The 26,531-nt window shown below is 50.5% G+C and overlaps 2 protein-coding genes across 4 annotated transcripts in view; both read left to right on the top strand.

Moving 5' to 3' along the window:
- The window catches only part of RAD51D (RAD51 paralog D), a 31,128-nt gene extending 10,434 nt beyond the window's left edge, over nt 1-20,694 (top strand). For all 3 annotated transcript variants that reach the window (XM_055001908.1, XM_055001910.1, XM_055001909.1), the window contains 2 exons: nt 1,192-1,359; nt 18,543-20,694. In XM_055001908.1, the coding sequence (XP_054857883.1) occupies nt 1,192-1,359; nt 18,543-18,605 (231 nt within the window). In that variant the 3' untranslated portion in view covers nt 18,606-20,694. The remainder of the gene's footprint in view (nt 1-1,191; nt 1,360-18,542) is intronic.
- A 682-nt stretch (nt 20,695-21,376) lies between these two features.
- The window catches only part of RFFL (ring finger and FYVE like domain containing E3 ubiquitin protein ligase), a 37,737-nt gene continuing 32,582 nt past the window's right edge, over nt 21,377-26,531 (top strand). Inside the window, exon 1 of the mRNA XM_055001994.1 lies at nt 21,377-21,456. The gene's annotated coding sequence lies outside the window, so the exon portion shown is untranslated. The remainder of the gene's footprint in view (nt 21,457-26,531) is intronic.

Genomic DNA, 26,531 nt, shown 5'->3' on the forward strand with positions numbered 1-26,531 from the left:
ATCCTAAATATTTAAAAACAAATGAACCCAAAAGCTACTGCCTTCCTGGAATCTTGGATTCAGAAATGAGACTAATGGCTCTCACTGGTCTGGACTAAAGAAATAGTTGACTCCATCTAGCCTAGTTCTGCCTTTCCAACAGAGGTCAGTCAGATGTTCCTGGGAAGTCAACAAACAGGATGGAACAGTAAGATTCTTCCATTGCTGTCTTGCCCTCTGTATCTGTTGAAGATGTTTGAACTCTGAAGTCTGTGGTACAAATGGATTAAACCCAGGGCTTTTTTCAGCAGGAATGCGGTGGAATGGAGTTCCGGAACCTCTAGAAAATGGTCACATGGCTGGTGGCCCCGCCCCCTGATCTCCAGACAGAGGGGAGTTTCAATTGCCCTCCGTGCCGCTCAGCGCTCAGCTGCGCGGAGGGCAATCTCAACTCCACTCTGTCTGGAGATCAGGGGGCGGGGCCACCAGCCATGTGACCATTTTCTCCGAGGGCAACCCACTAAGTTCCACCACCTCTTTTCCCAGAAAAAAAGCCCTGATTAAACCAGATTCAACTGGTTTGGCTGTGGTTGAAACCCTTTCCCCAAGAACCCTGGGATTTGTAGTTGTGTGAGTCAAGCGGCATGGTTTGTGTTAATAATGTTTGCTGAGCAACCCTTATCAAGCTAGTCTTGCACTTTAGCCTGCTTCCTAGATCTACAGTTTCCAGGCTTCCAATAGGTGTTTTCATGCACTATCTGAACTGGGATCCCCCCTCCCCCTCCAACATTTTCAGACTTGCCTACTTCCCTTTTGACTTTCCTTATGGTCCAGCCAACTGTAATGTGGCAGTTCTTCTGGAACCTCCCCCCCCCCGCCCCCGCCTAAGAACAAAGATACCAGATTTTTTACACATTTTTAAAAAAGGTTTGGTGAATTGAGCCCATATTCCTCCAGGACATTTCCTTTTGGGGCATACTGCAATGTCTTATGACCCTCCGCCTTAACATTGATGTGAGAAGTTTTCTTCCAAATGTTAAGCATTTTCTAATTGTTGGCAAAAGTGTCTCCCTGTTCAGCCAAAATAATTTGTTTTCTTTTGTAGTGTCATGTTTTGGTCCAGGGGGTGGCGGGAACAACTGCTTTGTCTGCTTTCTCGAAGAATGCAGTGGTGTGGCAGTTGCAGTGATGGAGCCAGCCATTTTCTTTCAGGTGACCAATCACGTGACTCGAGATGCCAGCTGCGGGCAAGTCAAACCAGCACTGGGTCGCTCCTGGAGTTTTGTGCCTAGTACCCGCGTGCTGTTAGAGAACAACAAAGAATCTTGTGGGGAAACCAGCAACCGTCGAATTGCGTCCTTAACAAAATCCCCCCGGCAGGTGAGGATTGTCTCTTGGGACCACAGATAGTCTTGACAGAAAGGCAGTGTTGCCAAATGTGCAGGAGCCCTGATTGGAAAATTGCTCACAATTTGTTTCTTTACTGGATTGAGCTGTAGTGTGTCACTTAAGCCAGAATGGAGCGTTGGAGTCTGTTTTTCTGGGCTCTGTTACAGAATACCAGAAATGGGGGGCGGTGTGTGTGTGAAAGACTGTCCAGACCCAGTCTGACCGGACCTAGTGTCAGGGCTGTTGGTCCCGTACTGTGTTCCCACAGGTTGACCTCTGCAACCCAGACAGGTGTGCTGTTAGCAAAGAGCAGACACAAAGGCCTTCAGCCTTCGGGAAGAACCAGCTATATGCTTTTGAAATAAGACACAATAGGCATTCTTTTACTTTATAGTGGTGTGGCTTGTTCAATGCTGGAATAGTAGCCTCAGTTACGAAGCTAGTCTTGTACTCCAGGCTTTGAATTTTAGGTATAATAAGGCCCAGTTTTCTGCTTTTTTTATACTTCTCAAGGCATCTTAGAGCAGAACCACAAGTGACAAAAGGCACAGATTGGACACTAGTCAGCTTCCCTCAAGTTTTGATGGGAAATGTAGGCATCCTGGTCTCACAGCTTCGCTCTCTGACTGCTGTCCAATGGACTTTTCAACTGTCACTTGTCCAACATTCCGCCAAACTGCCTACATTTCCCATCAAAACTTGAGGGAAGCTGACAAGTGTCCAATCTGTGCCTTTTGTCACTTGTGGTTCTGCTCTTTGAATAGGTGGGCACCAACTTTCAGTTTTCTGGCCTGAGGCTGACCTTGAGACCTTGTTTTGAGGGTGAAGAATATACGTTTCCATCCCCCCTCCAATAATTGAAGTGTTAGGGTTCTAGATCATTGGGAAGTACTCAAGTAATTTCAATATGCATGTTAAGGATACCCATATTACTCCAGTAATTTCAATACTCATGTTAATGAGGCCTAAACTTTTATTTTATATAACATGTATGTATACACGACATCTCTTTGTGGCACCCTGTCATGATTAAGTCCTAATTTACATACATGCAGAGGAATGGGGGAGGTAGAATGGATTGTAGCCTTTTAGACTGCAGGTGGAGGGTCCTGAAAATGCACATTTCGGAGTGCTTGCTTGTGCGAATAGCTCTTTCCGAGGGGAGGGGAACCTTTCTTCCTGGGTGGCTAGTTTGCTGCTTGCAAGGAATTTTGCATGTGAAGGTGGATTCAGCTGTGGAATCTTAAACCACATCTTTCTGCTGCATGTGTAAACCAGGAGTAAGGGAACCCAGAGATGAAGTATATAAGATCAAGGGACAGGGCTATGCAGAGAGCGGCAGGCTCACGTATCCCAGCTATTTCAGTGGTGGATATTGGGCTAGTTATATAGTACTTCTGAGTGTGTACAGAGGGCACAATTGTTGCCAAGTAGGCCCCCTCCCCTGCTTTGAAGCCTGCTATGAACTGTGTTAAAGTTTCCTGCATTACTGTTTTACTGCTGCACCAAAGACTGCTTTGCACGTGTGTGTTCTGATACACGTGTCAGTTTCCTGCCTGCGTGTCAATTACCCTGCTGCTGTAATAGACTGTGTAGTTTACTGACTCCATGTTTGGTTAACTGCACAAAAGGACTCTCTTTCTGGGCAGCCCTGCCCTGACCTGTATCTGGATTCCCAGTGTGTGTGTGTTTGGACTTTATTACAAGTGTGCCCCGTGCCTGCATTGCCATCTGCCACGGACCGTGCCTGTTCCCTGCTTTGGACTGTGTTTTGTGTGCTGTTACCCCTGCCTCCATGGAAGCCTGCCTCATATGGGCCCAAGCCGCTGCTAGCAGCCGGGCGCCAGCCGGGGAAACCTCCAGCGAGCCTGGCTAGGCGCTCCCTGGTCAGTTCCCGCCTGGAGCCTCCCGCGGGTAGGTTGCCGAGCTTGCCCTCGCTACCGGGCAGCCTGCTATCCAGCCCCAGCTATGCCCAGCCGGCATCCATGTTCTCAGGCAGCCAGAAGACCCTGGGAAGAAGACTGCTTTGAGAAGCCATTTCGGCGAAGCGGGCACACCACGTCCGCAGCGAGAGCCCCTCGCCCCGCTCTGCATATCTTAGGAGCCGCCCCGGAGAAGGAACTAAGTGCCGACCATCCCAAGCACTTAAAGAATGCATCTCAAAGAAACCTCCGCATTCCAAAGCTGATGACATCAGGACAAGCCCTGTCCGCTGGAACATCCTTTCAGCCCACTTGGATTTCCCCCTCCCTCTTTTGTCCCCTCTTCCTGAGGTGTCACTTATCACAATCTGATTACCAAAGTGGCCCATCCAAGCCATTCAGTAGCCCATTAGACCCTTTGTTTTAATCTGTGAGAACCACCAAGTACAGCACCAGCCCCAGGGTACGTTTTGGGGTATTTAAGCTGGTCTCCCAGACCACTCGGTGCTTCGGCCATTCCCTATCCAGACCTCCTTGCTGTCCGTCTGTGGTCCCAGTGCTGGCATTGGGCCACCTCGCTGTTGTGTCTCTGCTTCGCTCCAGGATAAGTGAGTATTTCCCTTACCATCGTTGGGAACCAGCTAATGCGAACGTCTCTGTATTTCATACTCTATGTTTCTTAGACCTTGTATGTTCTTTGTATGATTGTGCAAGCTAGGCTTACGCTACACTCAATACACGTGTTTGAACCTGACTCGTTGTCTGCCTCTTTTTCACTAGAGTGTCTGGGATCAGGACCTCCGTATACATAGGTTATGATCCTCGCTTAATATTAATAGTTACAGACTGCTATAGCTAATTCCCCATTATAATAAAGAGCAGTTCTGGTAACAGTTTACTGGTGGAGAATGCGGGCATAACCCAGTTCGTGTGAATACACGTGAGTCGACACGCGTGTCTTCGGCGAACTGACTTAGAGGAAAATTTTCCAGACCTCAGTGTAAAGAGCGCAATTTAGCTCAGGGAATTAAAAGTGTGAGTGTGTGTGGCTCTAGTGAGCATTTCTATCTTGTGGGTTGGCTTTTCCCCCATTTCCTCCTTCAGCCAGCTTTGGACTACTTGCCTTTTGTGGTGCACCGCGAGGCCCTCCAGCCGTTATAACCGGTGTACTGTGGGTGAGGACCTCTGAACTGGTGAAGTTCCTGGCCACCTTCCGGGCCGCCTAAACGCGTCTATGTGGGTGGGATCCCAGAAGTAGGCTCTATAGATATATATACATCCTGAAGCAGCACATATAAAATTCTCTTCCGCCCTCCCCCGTCTCTCCTAAGCCCGTCCAAACCCCGTTCCTGCCAGCACTTAGGCTTCAATCCCCGCTCCGGAGGAAACGGGAAGGGATCGATAGTCCGTTTGGTTGTTCAGTCAGTTTAGCTTTGGGAATCTAAAGCCAGGTTCCTGAAGCCCCGCGGCAGCCGGCCGCACCGTGCTTAAGAGTTTTAAGTTAGACTCTTGGGCGCCTTTCCGCTTGCGAGTTTTACGTCAGACTCGTGGGCGCACCTCGCTTGGGAGTCAGTGGGACTCTTGGGCACACTTTTGCTTGGGAGTTGTTAGAACTCTTGAGCGCACCTCGCTTGGGAGTACAGTAAGCTTTACTCCTGGGCACTTTTGCTTGGGGACTTGCAGAGGCAGTCCTTGAGCGCTTTCAGTCTTTTGGTCGAGGCTTGGAGACAGTTTAACCGTTTGTCTCTGAGCGCGAGGCCTGGGGACACTTTGAGTATAGTTCTTGGGCAGAGAGCTTGAGAGCATTTGCAGCTTCTGAGCAGAGGCTTGGAAGCACCTTTCTGGTTGCCTGAGCATAGGCTTGGGAGACCCCCCTAATTGCAGTTCCTGAGCAGAGGCTTGGGAACCCTTTTTGGTTTTCTGAGCGCATAGGCTTGGGAGACCCCTGAGCTTTGGTTTTCCGAGTAGAGGCTTGGGAGACCCCTGAGCTTTAGCTTCTAGGCAGAGGCTTGGAAGCACTGAGCGTTTTTGTTCTTGGGCTTAGAGAGCTTGAGAGCACCCTCCGAGCCAGTAAACGTTTCCTGGTCCCGTGGCTTGTAGGCAAGCTTGAAACGGGAATAGGAATTTGTCCTTCTCCCCCGGTGGAGAAGAGCCGAGTGTAGGACCCTTAAAATACCCTGTAAACCCTAAAAGTAGAACCTTAAAACCCCCTGGTAAAAACCCTTGAGGACCTGAGGGAAGGATAAACCTCCCAAAAGGAACATAGAGAGGAAGAAGTTGTTAAAACCCTTGAGCAGCTTTAATCGCCCCACCCCTGGTGTCGCTGATCTACTCTTTAACCTCCCCCGAGATCAGCCTTAAACTAAAAAGTAAAAATGTACCGGGCAAACCCCACCGTGCCCCGCCTGGAGAAGTGGCTAGTTAAGAAGGGAGATTGCCCTTGGGAAGCTGGTTCCTTCAAGGGACCCGACCCACTCCAGATAGTCAGAAGTGCCTTCCAAGATTTTTGTGAGAAAGAGAAACCCAAGTCGAGCAAGAAGGACAGATACGGAGCTTGGGCACTTTTCACCGCCCTACAGGACAGCGTGTCCCTGATAAATAAATTACATATAGCGCAGGAAGATAGTGAGCAGGAAATAGAGAGGCTCAGAATAGCCCAGGACAAAGAGAGGAAGGAGCTAGAGGAGAAGGCAGCGCGAGAACAGGACGCCCTGCACCTAGAAATCCAGAGTCTCAGGGCCAAACTAGTCGAACAGGAAAGAGACCATGAGGAGAAAGCAGTTGAGTGGCGCGCTGAACGCGTCAATTTCATATTGGAAAAACAAGGATTAACCACCGCCCTCCAGGACGCCCAGCACAAGGCTGAGGCGGCCACCGCTCGTGCCGATATGGCTGAACATGCAGTAGTCGAGGGACAGGAAAGAATCGCTAAGCTAACCCATGCCGCCCAGTTCATGGCAGAGCATAACCACTCCAAGGTCACCTCCGCAGACCACTCCGCTTGTAAGAGGGAGCTAGAGGCCCTAAAGCAGCACCTGGGAATGCAGCAGGCCGTAATTTCCGCCGTGCATCCCGCGGCTCTCTTGGCCCTCCCCGAAGGTAGTACCGACAACTGGTCACCCCCTTCGCCCCAGCCTGCGGAAGCTCCACAGCCCCTCCACCCAATAGCCACCAAGGAAATTGTATCCATGGACGAGGATGGCAGGAAAACAGACCGGGTCGTTAAAGAAACCCGCAATTGGAGGCCCGATGAGCTCCAAGCCATAGCAGACCGTATGGGACCCCTAAACCGAGACACGGCCATCCAGTGGTTCACCCATGTGACCACCTCCCAGCCCTCCGCTAGTGGTTCCGATGTGGCCCAGCTGGCCCGCCAATGCGCTGCCCCTGAAATAGTCTCGGCCCTGAATGCCTATATCTCTAACCGAAGGCTAGCCACACGCAGCCAGTATGGAGCAATTAAGGAGATCTGTGCATTCCTGTGGCCCACCAAAAGTTTGAAAGCCCTGTACATCGCAGAGTCTCAAAAACCCGGAGAGGACCCAGAGGCATATTTAGCCAGAAAGCAGCTTCTTGCTGAGCTAGCAGATGAAGTAGATTTGGATGCCAGCGATGTACCCGACTTTGACGAATTAGAATTCAGGAGAGCAGTCTTAGATGGACTCAATAGTACCACCCGCCTAGCACTGGCAGGAGTGGAGCCCGGGAGCATCTCATGGGGAGACCTGGAAGCTCGCATCAGAAGCATTGCTGGCCTGTTGCGAGAAACCGGCGCCATCCGCCATGTGAAGCCCCCGGCCTCTCGTAGGAAGGAGAGCGAGCCGATAAGTGCAGTCACCTATGCCAATCATGGCCCCCACTCTCAATACCGACCACAGGGACGCAGCCCGTATCCGGAGGCAAGGGGAGGAATCCTGAGGGGAAGGAGCGGCAGCTTTAACCGGGGAAGAGGACCAAGGGACTACCGCCCGGGAGTCTCCTTTGCGCCCGCCCCGAGTTACAGTTCCTCCTCCCAGCAAGGACCCCACGAGCCCCGACTGCAGGATGCACCCATAGCCCCTTCTCACTCGCGAGCATCGCACCCGTACCACCATCAGGTCTACCCGCCTCCAGATCAGTCCAATGCTTGGGGAGCATCGCAGGGCGACCACGAGGGTTACCGGGACCGCGGCAGCACGCCCCAGTCCAGGGACTCCCTCCGTTGGGAACTTTGGATGCGCCTCAAAAACATTGGAGCGAACATGGAGCTCTTCGACGGAAAGCCCACGTCCGTTCTAATGAAGGCGATCATGGAGTGGGAAGACCAGCAGCAGCCCCCAGTACCTCCGTCGGCGCCTCCTTTGCCGCCAGACCCTCCCTTCTCGAGTCCCCCGATAGCTGCGGTTCGAGAGCACCCGAGCCCCAACAACCCCTTTAGAAGAAGCGCCGCTTCCACCGACCAGAGTGCAGGATCAGAATAGGGTTGCCCCGAGTCCCAGTCTCCCTCCGTGGGCATAGTTGCCAAACTAAAGCCGGACACATGGGGGAGACCGACAGTAAAGGCAGGGATCGGGACTCCCGGGGAAAAGAAGAAACCTGCCACTCTCCTTATAGACACCGGAGCTTCTCTTAATATACTCCGGCCCACCTTAGTTGCAAAGGGCACCCAGACCCCCACAACCATGCAGCTCGCCGGTTTTGGAGGCGGCACGCAGGAATCCCCGGTCTGGCAGGATATCCCCCTCTCCGTTGGGAACCTGGCCACCCGGATTTCAGCGTGCGCAAACCGGGGAGAAGACGATGGACTTTTGGGCATGCCATTTTTCCGTGCCGAGGGACTGACCATTGACCTAGCGAACGGGCTCCTGTGGCGCATCCCGGGAGGCCCAGACTTTGTTAATGCAGTCCATCGATGTGCAGCCCTCAAGGCCCCCCTTCCTCTCGCCCCCATCACAGGAGACCCCTGGGTTCAGGACTTTCCCGAAGTGTGGGTGACAGATAAAGCCGAGTGTGGGATAGTGAAGGGCGCCTGCGTCCTGATTGAAGGAAAGGACCCCCCTCCCCAAAGACAATACAAGTACCCAGCAGAAGCTGAGGCAGGGATAGCCAAGACTATAGAAGGACTCCTTGAGTGGGACGTCATACTCCCAATGCAGTCCATCTGCAACGCCCCATTGTGGCCAGTCCTGAAAGCAGATGGAGTGACCTGGAGAATGACGGTCGACTTCCGTGCCCTGAATGCCACCACCCCTCCAGTTGCCCCGGTTGTGGCCAAGTATAATGAGATCCTAACGGCCATTGCCGCGGGGTCCCGGTTCTACTCGGTCATAGACCTGGCCAATGCCTTCCACTCCATCCGGTTGCATGAGTCTTGCTGGTACAAGTTCGCGTTCACTTTCCGTGGCCAGCAATACGCATTCAAGCGGACGCCCCAGGGATTCCACTCCAGCCCCAGCATTTGTCATGCCCATGTAGTTCAAATGTGGGAACGCCTCCAACCCTCCTCGAGGCCCCACGTACTGAGCTACGTGGATGACATTTTAGTCCACGCCCCCACGGAAGAATTAGCCCGCCAAATCACCAGGGAAGTCCTGGAACTCCTCCGCGAGACTGGGTTCAAGGCAAGCAGGGAAAAGGCCCAATTGGTTCAGACCAGCGTCAAGTACCTGGGTCTGACCCTGGGACCCGAGGGTCGTACCCCGGACGCCCAGCGAATGGAGGTCATTTCCAAGCTGCCTGCACCCACCGATGTCCCCTCCCTCAGAGCCCTTCTAGGAACTTTCAACTTTTCCCGAGACTTCATCGAGTCCTTTGCAGACAAAGCTCGCCCCCTTTATGCTCTCCTCAAGAAGAACACTCCCTGGGAGTGGGGACCGGAGCAACAGACAGCCTTAGCCGAGCTAAAGCGTAGCCTGGCCGCGGCCCCGGCCCTAGCCCATCCAGACGTAACTCAGCCATTCTTTATCCAGTTAGCAGTATCAGACAAGAGCATAGGAGCCACGCTCACCCAGCAGCAAGCGGGGACCGCTAGAGTAGTAGCCTATGCCTCTCGCAACCTAACCGCAGTAGAGACTAAGTTTAGCCCATGCGAGAAGACGTGCCTTGCTCTAGTTTGGAGTCTGACCCATTGGGAATTTATCATAGGAGGCTCCCGCACAATAGTTCAAACTACCCACACGCCTCTCAAATATATTCTGTCTGGCAAAATACAAGACGGACAAGTCTCAAACGCCCGCATAGCACAGTGGACCCTGGCCCTGGTCAACCGCGGAGTAGAATTCAAAAAGGAAACCACTGAGCCACCAGCCCCCTATGGCCTATTGGTAACCGGGACCGAGCACGAGTGCCCCCTGGACCCGCCACCACAGGTTGTCTGGCCAGTTACTTGGGGAGTCCCGCTAGAGGAAGCCCGACAGAACGGCTTCACATGCTGGTTCTGTGACGGCTCCTCCTTTCACGTTGGAGGCTCCCCTCGGACAGGCTATGGCGCCGTGCGAGTGAGCGACGCCCATACCCTCAAAGGTCCAGCCCGCCCCCATTCCAGCCAAGCGGCTGAGGTGCAAGCGCTTCTGGCAGTGCTTGAGTTTGAGCCCCCAGAAAGCCCACTTGCCATTTACACAGACTCGGATTGGACGGCCAAAGCCGCCACGGTCTGGCTCCCGGTATGGCAGAATCAGGGGTGGAGAGCTAGCGATGGGAAACCCGTAGCCCACATACAGCTATGGCAGCAAGTAGCAGCACTCCTCCAGTCCCGCTCAGGCCCAACACAGGTGGCCCATGTCAAGGGACACCAGAAGACAAATTCAGAGACCGCTTATTGGAACGACCAGGCAGACCTTGCAGCCAAGGCAGCCGCCACTGAGAGTGCTCCCCCACCGGAACTAGCCACCGATTGTCCCCTCCGCCCTGTCACCACTCGGGCACAAGCCCGCAGCCAAGCTCAGGGAACCGCAGGAACACTAGACCTAGCACAACTGCAGCAATCTGACCCAGAAATAACTGACCTCCTAGCCGCAGGAAGGGATCAGACAGGGAGACTCATGATCAGAGAAGAGGAAGGCATAGTTTGGGCAGTAGATGCAGCCGGCGAACGCCATTGGGTAGTGCCATTGGAAGTTAGGGCTGACTTAATTCAGTTTGTCCACGAGCAAGGACACCGAGGCAAGGATCTGACTCTGGAAAGGGTAAAAGAGGTTGGTTGGTGGCCTGGCATGCGCACCGAAGTAGCGCAATGGGTGGACAACTGTCTGTCCTGCGCTATGGTCAATGCAGACCCCACCGGACCTAGAGCTCCCCTCCAGCATCAGAGAATTGATGGACCCTGGGCTCGCATACAGATTGACTTTATCGGCCCCCTTCCCCCCACTGCTCGCGGCAATCGCTACTGTCTCACTGTCATAGACCCCTTTAGCAAATGGGTCGAAGCGTTTCCATGCAAGCGCAACAATGCAGCCACCACAGCCAAATTACTGTTTAATAATGTTTTCTCGCGATGGGGCATCGTGAGAGTCATGGACTCTGATTTAGGCTCACACTTCATCGGAGAAGTAACACAGGAGCTTTGTAAAGCACTGGGCATCCAGCAACGTTTCCACATAGCCGGTCACCCCCAAGCTTCAGGCGCCATAGAAAGAACCAACCGGACCCTCAAGGAGGCTCTCCGCAAGATGGTTCGCTCCTCCGGGAGAGACTGGGATGAAAAACTCCCCATAATCCTAATGGCCATTAGAGGCACTACCGCAGTTCACGGGCTCACACCCCATATGGTAATGACAGGGCGAAGAATGCAGCTCCCGGAAGCCTTCTGGCTAGATACGCAGCTCCCTTCCGATATGCAGCCCGTAGTGATTAATGATGCTTGGGTCCAGGATCTGCTCTCATCCATACACGCCGTCCACATGCAAGTGGCCCAGAGGTTGGGCACAGCTCAGAAAGATATGGACCGCAAACTAGGATGGGTCAGGAACCCCAGGCAGTGGGAAGAAGGACAGCTCGTTCTATACAGGAAGTTTTCGCAAAAGGCGCATTCACTAGCAGCCAAATGGCAAGGCCCAGTCCCTATCACAAAAAGAGTCTCCCCAGCTGTCTATCAGGTAGCCATCCAAAGAACGACAGGAGGAACGTGGCTAAAATACTTTCATGCCTCTCAATTAAAAGAATGGAAAGGGAAGCCGCTGCAAACCGCCCCCCCTGTGTATGACCCTGGGGGAACCACCACCAGCCCAGCCCCCCTCTGCCCAGTGATTCGCCAGATATCACTCCACCCTGGGCCAGAGATACCGTGTGTCCCCTTAGATCAGACTTTTGTAGCTTTAGAATAAAAGAAACAATAGAATATGTAGATATCGGTGTAAATGGTAAAAGTTTTTCCAGTTCTATTCTTTGACCTCATTAGGCGGGCCCCACAGTTGGGACCCTTAGGAGAAGACACGGCAATCAAAGCCAAATAGGACCACCACCGAAAGTGATTCTCAATTGGATTATAAGCCGCATGTTCGGGAAAAAAATTGCACAGGCAAAAGAGATTTGCTGTGTGTGGAGGTGGTTGGAGAGGCTTTGGCCCAGAAGTGAATGCAGTCTTCCAACGTTGAAATCACCAAATAAGGTGATTTCTTTGTTTGAAAACATTTCACCCGCCGTGCTGGTGAAGATCCCGCATCTACGTAGATTCGGGGTCTCACCTGCCAGACCCACGCTTTCGCATGATGGTCGGCTTTGGCTTTGAGGGCCGTGCCTCCCCTGGAAAAGGTCCCCCAGATAGCCCAACACCTCTCTTTTACTAATGCTCATATTCGTCACGGTGAGTTGCTATACGGCGCCACCAGCCAGTACGCTTTAGTGCAAAGGTAAAAGACCCGCCAGTATTTTGTAAATATGTTACCTCTGGAATGTGTTATTGAGGTGCGTTCGCCACGCACAAGGGGCAGCGTACCTCATTTACATAGCCAGGATCCCCCGCGCCAAGATGACCCCCAAATAACCCAGACCCAGTGGCGCCGACAGATCTCGGCCGCCTCCGCCGCTTTTCGATAAACGCCGCCGAGCGCCTTCGGCTCCATTTCGGCCCTTTCCGCCAGCAGCCGCCTGCCCCACGTAATCTTTTCCCTTGCCCGTACCGTATAAGGGAAAAGAAGGGGGGGAGACATATTGAAGTTATAATGAAGCCCTGCCAGGCCTTCCAAGTGAGGGCAACCCGAAAGTACCCCACACCCGTATGCCTCTTGCTCCATGTGTTTTTCTTTTTTGCTTAGTGCATTTTTCGTTTGCTCAGTATATTTTTCTTTTTGCCCGGTGCAACCTTTTTTTTTTTTAAACCAGAAAATGGGGCCTCCCGAGGGAGTCCCTCCAAAAATTGCTAGTCCTGCAAACATATGACGAAGGCCTATTTTTGAAAAATTAAAGCGAGGGCCCCCGTCTGCAGCAACCCTTATAGTCAATGTAAGCCGCTCTTTAGTTTTCTTTTCTTTTTAAAACGGCAAGGCCAGGCCGAGCCGGACCGACAGCTCTCAGCCCGCAAAATGAAAATAGCCCGCCACCGAGCAAGGGGCACCTGAAGGCCACATAGCCTAGGCACCCAGGGACCCCTGGGGCGAGTTTGCATAATCCCGCCTAACGCACAGCCGACCCTTGCCCGACGCAAAGACGTTCCCCCCTGAAATATACACGCTTTAGGGAGAAGCCTCCGCATAGGAGTTCCCCAGAGCAACAAGCTGGAAGGCTCGCTTAGTGCTCCGGGACTTCTCGTTCGAGCCCCACCTAATAAACAGTGCTGGCAGAAAAACGCCCTCCTCTTTTTCCCTGCTTTACTTCCTTCATTTTGCTGCAACCAACTCAGGGAACCTGTACTTATATCCGCAGGTCTCCCCAGGACATTTTCACCACAGAAAGGAAAAGGAAGGCCAGGAGATGAGGCACCTGGCTACCCTGTGTTTACTCGTGCTGGCAGGCACCCTAACAGAGGGACGCCCGTCCAAATTAATGCCCTACCCCCACTGGAGATGTATCAATACACTGGCAGGAAATGAAATGATGGTCTGCAAAGTTGTGCAGCAGAGCAATATGACCACCCCCACGGACCGCACTAACTTCCGCAGTTGCGAAGAGCAGTGGATCCGACCCCCAGAGCTTGTTATTTTATGTGTGGGAGTAAAAACTCTGTCCCAAGAATTAGTATGCTACTCGCCTACTGACACAGTGTCACCACTTGCTCCAATTCCATGTATGTTTCTTCCCCGTATAAGGCCAGCCCCCACCGCAGTCCCGGTGGTAGACAAATATACCACCCCTGCCAACTTCGAGACCTCGCCATTTGTCACTGAGGCTCTCGGACCATACTGTGAAGTTATTTTAGTGTCGGCCGCAGTATGGAAGGCAGGAGACCCCTTTAGAATGACCATCCTACTAGGCACCACTGCCACTGAGTCTGCATCAGTCACTATCACGCCCCCTTCAGGCGCAGTTCTCTCCTTTGCTATAGAGCGCTGGGAGAACCTGACCTGGATTGTAAAGGAGGAAGACCTAGCCAAACACGGCCCACCCGATTGGATACTGGTTCAACAGACGCCCGAATGCCAAACCAAGCCCCTAGTAGAGAAATTTCACCGGCTTGGGCTGCTCTTTGTAAATTTGACTCACGAACCAGGCAATTATTCCTTGCTGATCCGGACCCAGGAGACCCACACCATCCAAATTGACCCTTTGATTGTTAGCAATAAGCAATTAAGCCAAGGCGGCACGCATATAGTGGGCTCCCATGTTTTGAAAACTGACATTCGAGAGAGAGTTCTAGTCCGCCCGCAAATGTCTTTAAAAGAGATCCGCATAGACTTAGCCGAGTTAAATATAACCCAGAGGCTGCCGCAGTGCGCTCCCTATCTGGAGGCTGGTAGCAAGGGTTGGAATGCATGGCTACAACTGTGGATCGATCCCTCCCCCTCTCTCTCGCGTGCCAGACGAAGCATTGCCGACTGGACTGCTCCAGCAGCCGGAGGCTTAGCAATCATGGATTCGGTCAATATTGAGACTCTCGCTAACAAGTTTGCCCATGTCACGACTAGCATCTCTGACTTAGGTAAACCGGTGGTGCAGTCCCTAAATTCCATTTCGAATGGGCAACACGAGATCAGCTCCATTTTAGTTAACTGGGAGAGTCAAATTGAAAGAGATTTTTCTCTGCTGCTCAAAGGGACACAGTCTTTTGAACGCAACGTGTCAATAGCTATGGCATGTACGCAAGCCCAACAATTAAATCAGGCTGTGGCCATGGGGCTAATTCGGCAAGCCACGGACGGGCACTTGCCCCTGGAAATTAAAAGATTGATTATGCCCAAATTGTCACCCATAGAACTGGAGCTTGAATCCTGGTGGTCTCTCGTAAATTCCTCATTCTCACCGACCACCCAGGAGCTTAAATTATTTTTATTAACGGCCAGTGCGCACGAGTCATTCCATGTGTATCCAGTCGTGCCTCTGGGACTCCAAGTCAGCGACACCGAGGTCCTCTACGCCCGCCACCCCGACCATTGGGCCCGCTTCACCCCGACCGGATGGCAGCTCGTCAGCCTCCAAGGGTGCCAGCATCGAGACCAGACCGGCTTCATTTGCCAGGACCAAGCCTTTGCACCTCACCACCCCTGTGTAGCCCCGCAAGTCGACGCCCTCAACGAGTGCCCTTTCGAGGTCGTCCGGGAGAACAGCTCCGCTGTGGTCTACATTGGGAAAGGATGTGCCTGCGTGCGAACGGCCTGCGATTTTGTGGTCCTGAACTCGTTCCAGCTTAAGCCCGTGATCCCGGGAGTCAATCGCTGCTTTTGCAACCTGTCTTCGGTGGCAGCCTGCGACTTCACCTACATGGTACCGGTCTGGACCCAAGAAGAGATCCTGGTGGCACCCTCCATCTATCGTCATGTGAAGCCAGTTTCCCTTGGCATCGGCCTGGAGCTAATCCACGAGCTCCTGACCCACCCGCAGCTCCACCGCACCCTCCAGAGCATCCAGAGGGACGGGGACACTACTGCTTTGGTTGTGTCCCACAACGGAAAGGAGATTTTGGATCTGGTCCAGCGGATTAAGACCACCGGCGAGCACTCGTGGTGGGAAACCCTCTTTGGTTGGAGCCCCACTGCCACTGGAATTTACAATTTGGCGTTGCACCCAATCATCGTTATTCTGGCCTTCCAAGTTTTGTTATGTGCCTCATTACTTTATTTGGGCTGTTGGAGCCGCCGACAGCTCCAGCAACTCCAGCTGTCTTACCGTTTGGATCATTACAACCCCGACCTCCTCTTGCCCTAATGGTTATTCTTGGCGCCCTCCTTTAACCCTTGTTTGTTTTATTGCTTGTGCTGGTATGAACTATGATTATGTTTACTATGTGTACGGATCCTGCACCGGCCCCATGGACGCTCTGCTGCCGGACACCGCTCCGAGGCCCTCTTGTGGACTAGGGGGGGACATGTTTCTCTGCCTCCCAGCCCACGGCCCGTCTCCAAACGACCGCCAGCAGCGCCACCTCCATGAGGACTAGAACTGTGTGTCTGAAGCCCTTCTCGCCGCCTGCCGACCCTGCCCTGCGGATTGACGCAGACAGCAAGGGGGGGTGGAAGTGTGTTTTGGGACACATGGACTAAGTTTGCTTGTTCCTGTATATATGCAACCCAGTCCAGCAGCTGTACTGCGGACTGAGCCGCCTGTGATCTTTGTTACTCTATGGTTTTATGAATTTCCTTCCATTGCTTTTATGAATTTTAACTCCCATGAATTTAGCCCCGAACTAGTCCCTCTCTCTATCTATTGCAAGTGCGCCCATGAACTTTATCCCTATGAATTTGATTTTAACCTTAGGAATTGCCTTTTTAACCCGACTCCCTCCGCCGAGGTAATTCTAGCATATCTATTATTTTATGAATTTGGTTTTAACCGGGACCCCTCCCGAACGGTCTCTTTTAAAGGTTATTTTATTTCTGATTTTAAGCTCGATGAATTTGGTTTTAATCTGACTATATGAGTTGGTCTTTTAATTGCAGAGTTTATTTTTCTGACCCCCCTATGAGCCCTTCCGCCGCTCACCCCTCATGAATTGTTTCCACGCACTTGCTTTTACTCTTGCTGCTTTATTGGTTTTAACCTCCCGAATCATTGCTTTTAATCCTATGTATTTATGTATTTATGGTTTTAATTATCTATGAATTAGCCTACCCTCAATGAATTATGCCTTGCTTGCACATTTCACTTTACCTTGTATGAATTGCTTTTAATCCTACATTCATGAATTGAACCATGAATTGTCTTTGCTTTTAAATCTTATGCTTATGAATTAATCCATGTATATGAATTGCCCCTGGTTTTTAATGCTTTTAACCCGCCATGAATTCCATATGAATTACCTCCCGCCATGAATTGATCAATGTACCCAAACATGAATTGTTGTTGTTTATATGCATGAATTGATCATTGCTGCCTATTACTATGAATTACTATTGCTATGAATTATTACTATTTATTCTGACGGTTGCACTTAGCACACCCCCTGGTGTGAACCCAGAGACCTGCAGCCCATTGGCTGATCTAAATTGCACTTATTCGGTTAGGTGGTTCTCCAAACTAAATTTTTGAGTGACGCCTCCCCCTCCTTCCCTTCCCACTCCTTCTTCGCTCGAAGCTCGACCACCGGACATTGCCGACCACCTCGCCTTTGAAGTCAAGTTCGGAGACCCGCGCGCCTGACGTCCCGGGGTCTCCGAGGGGGGGAATTGTTGCCAAGTAGGCCCCCTCCCCTGCTTTGAAGCCTGCTATGAACTGTGTTAAAGTTTCCTGCATTACTGTTTTACTGCTGCACCAAAGACTGCTTTGCACGTGTGTGTTCTGATACACGTGTCAGTTTCCTGCCTGCGTGTCAATTACCCTGCTGCTGTAATAGACTGTGTAGTTTACTGACTCCATGTTTGGTTAACTGCACAAAAGGACTCTCTTTCTGGGCAGCCCTGCCCTGACCTGTATCTGGATTCCCAGTGTGTGTGTGTTTGGACTTTATTACAAGTGTGCCCCGTGCCTGCATTGCCATCTGCCACGGACCGTGCCTGTTCCCTGCTTTGGACTGTGTTTTGTGTGCTGTTACCCCTGCCTCCATGGAAGCCTGCCTCATATGGGCCCAAGCCGCTGCTAGCAGCCGGGCGCCAGCCGGGGAAACCTCCAGCGAGCCTGGCTAGGCGCTCCCTGGTCAGTTCCCGCCTGGAGCCTCCCGCGGGTAGGTTGCCGAGCTTGCCCTCGCTACCGGGCAGCCTGCTATCCAGCCCCAGCTATGCCCAGCCGGCATCCATGTTCTCAGGCAGCCAGAAGACCCTGGGAAGAAGACTGCTTTGAGAAGCCATTTCGGCGAAGCGGGCACACCACGTCCGCAGCGAGAGCCCCTCGCCCCGCTCTGCATATCTTAGGAGCCGCCCCGGAGAAGGAACTAAGTGCCGACCATCCCAAGCACTTAAAGAATGCATCTCAAAGAAACCTCCGCATTCCAAAGCTGATGACATCAGGACAAGCCCTGTCCGCTGGAACATCCTTTCAGCCCACTTGGATTTCCCCCTCCCTCTTTTGTCCCCTCTTCCTGAGGTGTCACTTATCACAATCTGATTACCAAAGTGGCCCATCCAAGCCATTCAGTAGCCCATTAGACCCTTTGTTTTAATCTGTGAGAACCACCAAGTACAGCACCAGCCCCAGGGTACGTTTTGGGGTATTTAAGCTGGTCTCCCAGACCACTCGGTGCTTCGGCCATTCCCTATCCAGACCTCCTTGCTGTCCGTCTGTGGTCCCAGTGCTGGCATTGGGCCACCTCGCTGTTGTGTCTCTGCTTCGCTCCAGGATAAGTGAGTATTTCCCTTACCATCGTTGGGAACCAGCTAATGCGAACGTCTCTGTATTTCATACTCTATGTTTCTTAGACCTTGTATGTTCTTTGTATGATTGTGCAAGCTAGGCTTACGCTACACTCAATACACGTGTTTGAACCTGACTCGTTGTCTGCCTCTTTTTCACTAGAGTGTCTGGGATCAGGACCTCCGTATACATAGGTTATGATCCTCGCTTAATATTAATAGTTACAGACTGCTATAGCTAATTCCCCATTATAATAAAGAGCAGTTCTGGTAACACGTTTCCTCCCCTTTGGCCCTTTGCCTGTATTCATCTGCGTTCTTCTTTCATGGGTTGACAGCAAAGTTTCCAGTCTTTAAAAATGAGCTACTGTATCATGAGATACCGTATTTCCTATCTTTACAGCCAGTTGGCATTCAGGTGGAGCTGGACTTTGAGAGCTGGGAACCAGCGGAAGACGCTTGCTGACATCTGGAGAAGGACCGCAATGGAAGATGCTCACAGGTGTGGTTCTTGAGCCTACTTGGAAGCTGGCTCTCTTGCCTCTCCAGAAGCAGGGGTTGCATATCCCAAAGTGGAAAGGATGGGCCAAATGATTAGAAGAAAGGAAAAGGAGGACAGTTTCCTGGTTGTGTCTCTGTGCCTTGGCAGCCCTCCCTTTCTCCAATTGCAAAATGGCTGTAATTAAACCAGTATAAGCTGCAGCGTGGTGGTTCAATAGGTGGCAGCCTGCAGCCAAAATGAGATGCCGGTTATCTCCATTTAGGCAAGCAAAAGTGTCCATCTGTTTTTTTTTTTTAAACGGTCTGGAAGCATAACAGAAGACATCATACTGGGAAATCGTCTGGATCTGTCAGGCATATTAGCTGAATTCCGAATACTTTTCAGATCACTTTTAGGTAACTTCTCACAAACAGTAGATGAATTGGTAAACTGGTATTTATGTTCCATTGCTTTGGCTTGCAAGTGGAGGAATCTCATGACTGAATGCTTTTCTGTTTTAAAGAAAAACAATCTGTACAGAGTAGTTTACTATGTTAGTGGCTAGGTCAAAGACCATTTTTTCTGCTGGTTTCCAGTATGCAGGGAATGTATTTGTATGAAGGAGTGTTGCACCATTTATTTATATTACTTCATTTATACCCCACCTTTTCTTTCTAATGGGGTCCCAAAGTGGCTGACATCGTTACCTGTCTTCCATTTTATCCTGGCAACAATCCTGCGAGGTAGGCTAGACCATGTGTGTCAGCCTATGCTTCCATAGCAGAGGGTGGTGGTGGATTTGAATCTGAACTATAACCACCCTGGGTTTCAGTGCCTACCTGCAGTCTGAAGTGGTTCAGTCCAGGCACAGGGTTACCAGCTTTTCTGACAAGCACATACCCAGTAGAGTGTGGACTAGATATCAGGCACCTTCCTTGGCTTTTTACAAAGTTTCTGTCCTCAAGGTTATCATTTAAAAGGGGAGCTGGAATCTGCAGGGAAGCACTGGGTTACTGGAGTTCAATGAAAACAGTTTTCCTGTGCAAAAGTCCGTGTGTGGAAGAATGAGTCGTTTGGTAAACCGATTAGAGGGTGTTAATCTCAGTGGAGCAAAGCCAAGTTTGAAAGGCTGCTGAAATGGCTGGTTCTGTGTTATGGGTATGCAGATATGACTTGTGGGTTTCAACACAAAACCAAATAGAATAGTGCCTTTAATATTAGGGACATGTTCCTGGATTGAGATTTGGGAAGGCTTCTACAGGAGGGGGAGAGGGGTTCCTGCAATATAGTGAGCTGCCTTGGAGATATGTAACATGGAAATATTTTAAGTGTTTCCATTCAGCGCGAGGTTTACAAGATGAGCTTGAGTCAGTCCTTCTCTCTCACCTTAATCTACCTTGCAGGGTGGTTGTGAGAATGACACAAAGGAGATTGATGGATGCCACACAGATCCCTGAAGGGTGGGATAACATAATGCAGAACCCGAGCAAATGTGAACTTTATGAAACTCTTTCTTAAGATGGATGTTGCCTCACATCCAAGGGATTAAGAACGTGGGGAAGTTGTTTTTGAGTGTGGATGTGATAAGCCCATAAACTCAAAATGGTCGCTGTGAGGAGATGGTGATCTCTAGGTTCTTCACAGAAGTTCATACATCCGGTTGGCCTCCCAACAGCTTTTCCACACAATGGGAAGAGAAGAATGAATATTTGGCTGGTTATGGAGGATGGACAAAGGTATCTCCCCCTCAAACCATCATCTTTTCTGGTTGTAGGGAATGGGCTGTTTTCTACTGGATTATTTCTGCCCTAATTATAGCATTTCTGTGGCCTTGCAGTTTACTGTATTTTTTGTTTGTACTGGATATATCTATTTATATCTTAATGTTTGTAAAATCTTACATTATTGGGACTTATGGATGTATATCTTTTGTATCTCCTCTATGTTTTTATGTTCTTCAGTAAAATTTTAGGGCAAGGGATCCCTGATCGGCTTTCAATAAAAAGATACGCAAATATAGTGTGATATTTGTTGTTAATCGTTTTTTTAAAAGTAGTATATGATGATTTTACAGCACTTATAGTCTCCCTTTGTTAGACTTGACAGCCATTATATTAAACAATATTTAAAACCTAGGAATGGCAGTAGAGTACTTGTATATTTGTAAAAATTTATTATGTGTGCTTATCTGCACTTTTTAATGTTTTGTCTTCAGAAATATTTGTCAAGAAAATAACATGGCTTTGGAAATAGATGTTTCGAGGTTGGCCCCTGAATACTTCTTATATGCCATTCTTAAAATAAAGCCAGCTTCTATTTAAAAACCTTGCAGCTGAAAAAGCAAAACGGGAAAACTAAGAAGGGCTTTTTTTTTTAAAGGTGTCCACTCAAGACTGAACGGACAACATTTGTAGGGTTTCGTTTTTTAAATTTTTGTTCGGCCCACAAAGATAGAATCGAACTTGTGGACCTTCTACACTTTCGTTTTTGACGGGAGTTATCGCTTCCGGCTTCGCTTTTAATCGTTAGCCGCTTTTCTAGCCCTAACCGTCACGTCTCCTCTATAGCTCGAGGCGCTCTGGAATCCGCCCCTCGTCTCCCAGCCCTCGCGACCCAACGTGTTCTCTGCCTTTCTAGTTTCCATAGCAGCGGTCCTGCCATTGCGCATTGTGGGGCGAGGGGCGGGTCGTAAGAGCTCGAGCCCCGCCTCTGCTTGGCCGAGACCCCGCCCCATTCTTCCCTCTAGTTCAGTCATTCCGAGTTTGGCCTGCTGTGGAGGAAGACGCGAAGTGGAGGCGAGAAGGGGCGGAGGACGGACCCTGGTGGGCTGTACCATGTAAGGAGAAAAAGGGGGGAGCCAGTTAGGGTCGAGGAGCGGCCAATAGGAGGGACGAGGGGACGGCGCTGGCTGCTGGGGTGTCAGCCAGGGGGTGGGGCTTAATGGGGAGGGGCAAGAACGTGGGGGGTTTAAGGGGGAAGTGGGATTGGGGCCAAAAAGGGAGCGGCTACCTGTTGCCCGGGTGGAGGGGGGTCAGCAAAATTGATGTGTCCTTGAAATTTAGGGTTGCCATCTCAAGTTGGAGAAATTCCTGGAGATTTGGGGGTTCGGGCTGGGGAAAGCAGGATTTGAGGAGGGGAGGGGTTTCAGTGGGGTATAAATCCATAGAGTCCACCCTCCAAATCAGCCATTTTCACCAGGGGAACTGATCCCTGCCATTTGGACATCAGTTGTCATTCAGAGAGATGTCCAGGTGCCACCTGGAGGTTAGCAACCTCAGTGCTTCATTGAAAGAAGGGGGCAAAATCACTTGGGTGAGTGATGCTTTATGAGAAGCATGCTGGGGGAGGAGCCCTGGGTTGAGAGTGGGTCTGGAAAGGAGGCGTGGGGCAGCAAGCAGCATGTATGGAGTTGAGTGTTAGGGGTGTGAAGAGGAGGAGGGGCTTTAATAGGTATAAGAGGTGGGGGCAACATAGGGGGGAGGTGGGAGATGAGAGTTTGCCAAAGGAGGGCTTTTGGGGAGAACATGCAAGGGTCTTGCTTGCCTTGAGAAAAACATGGGGGGTGCAGTAAAATTTCTGGAGCTGGGGGGGGGCTGTCGCTGGGTGGAGAGGGGGGCTTATGTGGGAGGTGGGGAATTTGTGCATAGTTGGTGGGAATTCCATGGGAGGGTATGTTTTGAGGAGTGAAGTGTGTGGAGGTGAAAGGGAGCTGTGGGGAAAATGGGAGAGTGTTGGGGGGGAGGTTCTTTTATTAATTTCAAGAGTAAGGTTTGTGTCCAGTAGCACCTTAAAGACCAACTAGACTGGAGAGCTGTGACTCTTGAAAAGCTGGAAATCTCGTTGGCCTTTAAGGTGCTACTGGACCTGAATTTTGCTCTTTTTTTATAAATTTGCAACTTTAAATCTTGCCTTTCTGTCAGGTTAGGTCTATCATAATTGAGCTGGGGGGGGCGTTGCAGATAAGAGTCCGGAGATATCTGGATATAAGGCATGTATCCGAGTTGGGGTGCCAGCAGTGACTGGCATGGGAGGAGAGTAGATCAGATTTGGAGTGGGGAGACCTGAGTTCAAATCCTCAGTCACATGATCTTTGGCTAGTTTAGGTTTATTACAAGGATTAAATAAATGGGGGGGGGAGAGTCAAATGTTCTGTCCCAAGTCCCTCCAATGCCAGACAAGATAAATAGGTGTCTGCTGCTGGGAGCAGGATGTTAGGGAGGGACAGGTTGGTGAAGGGCTTGGGAGACAGCTGCTGTCCTCAGAGCTTGTCGTCCATGGTGGGTTAGTGCTTGTGGGGCTGAGCAAGAGAGGTGGCGGGTTCTGAAACAGAAGGTGATGGGTGCATTGAAATGCATGGAGCTAAGCTGGGGCGGGGGGGGGGCAGTGAGGGAGCAGCTATTGCACTGAGCGATCCAGGTCATGAAGGAGAAAAGCGGCTTGGGGGGAGAGATGCTGGGGGCCAGAATGGGAAAGAGGTGTAGGCTTGCTTAGAAAGGGCAATGTGAGCGATCTGGGATAGGAGGGATAGCAGATTTGCAGTCCTGGATTGTGAGAGGGAGTGGGAGGTCATACCTAAGGGGGCCAGAGAAGAACGGCAAGGCCCAGAAGTATAGATTGCGGGACTTCCTCCCTCTCGTTCCATCCCTGTGTTTTGCTGTGGTGTTGGCTTGCTGCATGTTTCCTGTTTACTCCTCGGGTAAAGAGGGCCTTGGGTGAACAGAGGCTGGTTCCTCTGAAATCACAGGAAGTGTTTGCCAGCTGCAGGCCTAACCATTCTGGGAAGGTGTTGATGGGAATGCACTTTTAAACAGGAGCGGTTTCTTCCTGCTGGGACTTCAGCCACAAATTGCTTCACCTCCCCACCGTCCCCGTTGCTGGCTCTGTTTATGCCCCCCTGTGTTGGTACAGACGGGTCAGAAGTGCAGGGCTGTACTCCTGGGATAAAGTCTGGGAGAAAAGGGTGCTAAAGGCTGCTTGTGTGGCAGGTGCCCTGTATTTGGTGACTGTTGTAATTTCGGGGTCTGGGATGGCCCCAGGGTCGCCCTGTGTGGATGCCATTCTCGGCTGAGAAATGCCTTGTGGGCCACTTGGTGACTTGCGGCAACATCTCTATTGTGTCTTTGGTTTGAGCCTTCAGTCCGAATTTCCGCTGAACATTTTTAGTGGCAGTAGCAAGTGACTTTTAAGGGGGCTTTCCCCCTCTCCTCCCAGAAGCAAAGAAATGAGCACCTTAAAAATTAAGGCATGAAATTATGCACTGGAGCCAGGAAATGGGTGGCCGGAAAGGAGTGTGGGCTCTGAGTCAAAGGTGTTTTGTTGGCTCCAAGAGAAATGAATTCCTCTGTGGGCGCTGAAATATTGGAAAGTGGGTTTTCACACAAAGCCTTTCAGTTTCTGTATTGAAACTTGCAGTCATCTCCTGCGCCCAAAGAGTCATTTGCTCCAAAGGCGCACATATGCAAGTGCCTGAAAACTTTTGAACCTGGACATAAGTGCTAACAGTCATATATTTTAGTGGAGTAGGTCATAAGGAGTGCTGAGAGACTGTGCTGAACCTTGTTCATCTGTCAAAGTGACATAGTAGTGAGTTCACTGCTGAGCTAGTAGAGATCTTTCCCTACTTTGGAACAGAACAAGTTTACGCACTAAAACGTGATGTGATTTTTTTTTAAAGTGTGGGCGTTTTGCCTTCAGAATAGTTGTGCAACTTCTTCCCCCCCCTTCTTGTATCTCAAGGCGCCAAGAGGAAACGGTTTAGGATTTCAGTGCTCTGTCTAGTTGGGCTGTGGAAAATACGGTGTGTGTTTACCTTTGGCTTATCTACAGTAGTTGAGAAGACAGGAGAAGCATTAACGGGTCCTAATACCAGCATTTCTCTGACCTGGATAGCCCAGGCAAGCCCGATCCCATTAGATCTCAGAAGCTAAGTAGGGTCTGCCCCTGAGGGGAAACCTCCAAAGAATATCAGGGTAACTGTGCAGACGCAGGTAATAGCAAACCACATCTGTTAGTTTCTTGCCTCAAAAATCCCAGCAGGGGTTACCATCTTTCCATCACCAAGATCAGCATTACTGCTTGAAGTCCATTTAGTCTGTCATTTTGACTGTTGCTGGCTGTAGTTTGTGTAGGGTAAGAAGAAATCCCCTTAAAGTGGTTGCTTTCATGGAGGATAACTGAATCTTAATTCCAGAGGGGGGACTATGGTTGGGGTCAGTACGATTTTATTGGCTGTACTGAAAAAGTTTAGAGGTGCTCATGGGCCGTCTCAGCTGTTGGAGTACCTTGGGCTACTTGTTTGGAGCTCTTTTTGTCATTGAACAACTAATACATAACCATTCTTCTCTCTTGGATTCTGCCAACCTGGCGACTCTGGGTCCGTGCTTCTGTCACCTCTCAACTGGTCTGCTGTGAAGCACTCTGCATGGGGTTGTCCAGAAACTATTACCTTGCGGAGATCGCACCTTTGGGCTGGCATCGGACAAGGGCATTCATGAAATGCCAGGTAAAAAAAATGCATGGTTGTTGTGGGTTTTCCGGGCTGTATTGCCGTGGTCTTGGCATTGTAGTTCCTGACGTTTCGCCAGCAGCTGTGGCTGGCATCTTCAGAGGTGTAGCACCAAAAGACAGAGATCTCTCAGTGTCACTGAGCCAAGACCACGGCAATACAGCCCGGAAAACCCACAACAATCATCGTTCTCCGGCCGTGAAAGCCTTCGACAATACAAAAAAAATGCAGTGGGTGTCTGGATGTAATTCAGAGTAATTTTAGTCTTTGAAGCCTTGCGAGATCTGGGAACGGCATACCTGGAAGACCACCACCCTCTGGATAGACCTCATACGTCTGCTTAGGTCTGCTAACTGTATCTTGGGAGATCCATTGTGCAGGTGTGGAATAGCAGCCCCTTCTGAACCATGATGGTTTGGAATGGGCTGCCAGAGCAGAGGTGAAGAGCCACCTTCCCAGATGGGATTTCCGAGAGGGTGGGAGGCTTCTTTGTTTCCTTTCAGTGATCCTTGGGTAGAATTCTTGAACTCTGGCCTTAGTTTGTGATGCAGAGGAGGGGTTTCTTAGCGTATTTTGCAGATCATACTTACAAATCTAAACCAAAAAAGCAATTTTGATTGATTGATTGATTGTGCTTGTTGTAAGTCACTTTGAGTAAAGTAGAAGTACAATCTATTCTGCCCCCCTCCCTTCCCCCAAAAAAACAAATTAAAGGAAGCCTGGCCAGTTTTGCACTGTGATTTGTGACTGTGGGTAATTACTCAGGAGAAGGTGGGCAAGGATTCTTATTGCACCCAGAGACCTGTATGTGATAAAAGCCAGTTGCCCACAGCCGCAGAGGGCAAATCTTATAGTTGCTAACTCTCCCCCCTTCCAAAAGCTTTGATCGGATGACTCTGAGTATTGAAAAACATTTTAAAAATGGTGGGTTTTGCTTTTCTTAGGACTAATTACATTGCTCTGGTATTGTTATGGCCTGATAAGGCACTGCGGAGAAGAGCCTGCTGAAGTGGTTGGAGTGTTGGACCTGAGAGACCTCAGTTCAAATCCTACTCTGTCCTGAAACTTCCTTGTTGACCTGGGGCCAGTCACTTTCTTACAGCCTAACCTACCTCACAGGGTTGTTGTGAGGATGGAGTAAGGAGGAAACTATATATTCTGCCCTCAGCTCCTTGTAGGAAGGCTAGGATAGGGTAGGGGAAGAAATTGATAGAATTGAGATGTGACATGGTTCCTGCCCAGCGGATTTCACCATTGTGGATCAGTATTTATCTCTCGAACCTCGATCCCACATCTGAAGGTTCTTGTTTTCTGAACTTCCCCCACAGCTGTAATACAAAAACAGCTGCTGGGCATTAGATGGAGGAGATAGGTAAAACTGAGAAATTTTCAGGTGCCTGCCCTTT

The sequence above is a fragment of the Eublepharis macularius genome, chromosome 17 (assembly GCF_028583425.1).
Source record: "Eublepharis macularius isolate TG4126 chromosome 17, MPM_Emac_v1.0, whole genome shotgun sequence".
Lineage (NCBI taxonomy): Eukaryota > Metazoa > Chordata > Lepidosauria > Squamata > Eublepharidae > Eublepharis > Eublepharis macularius.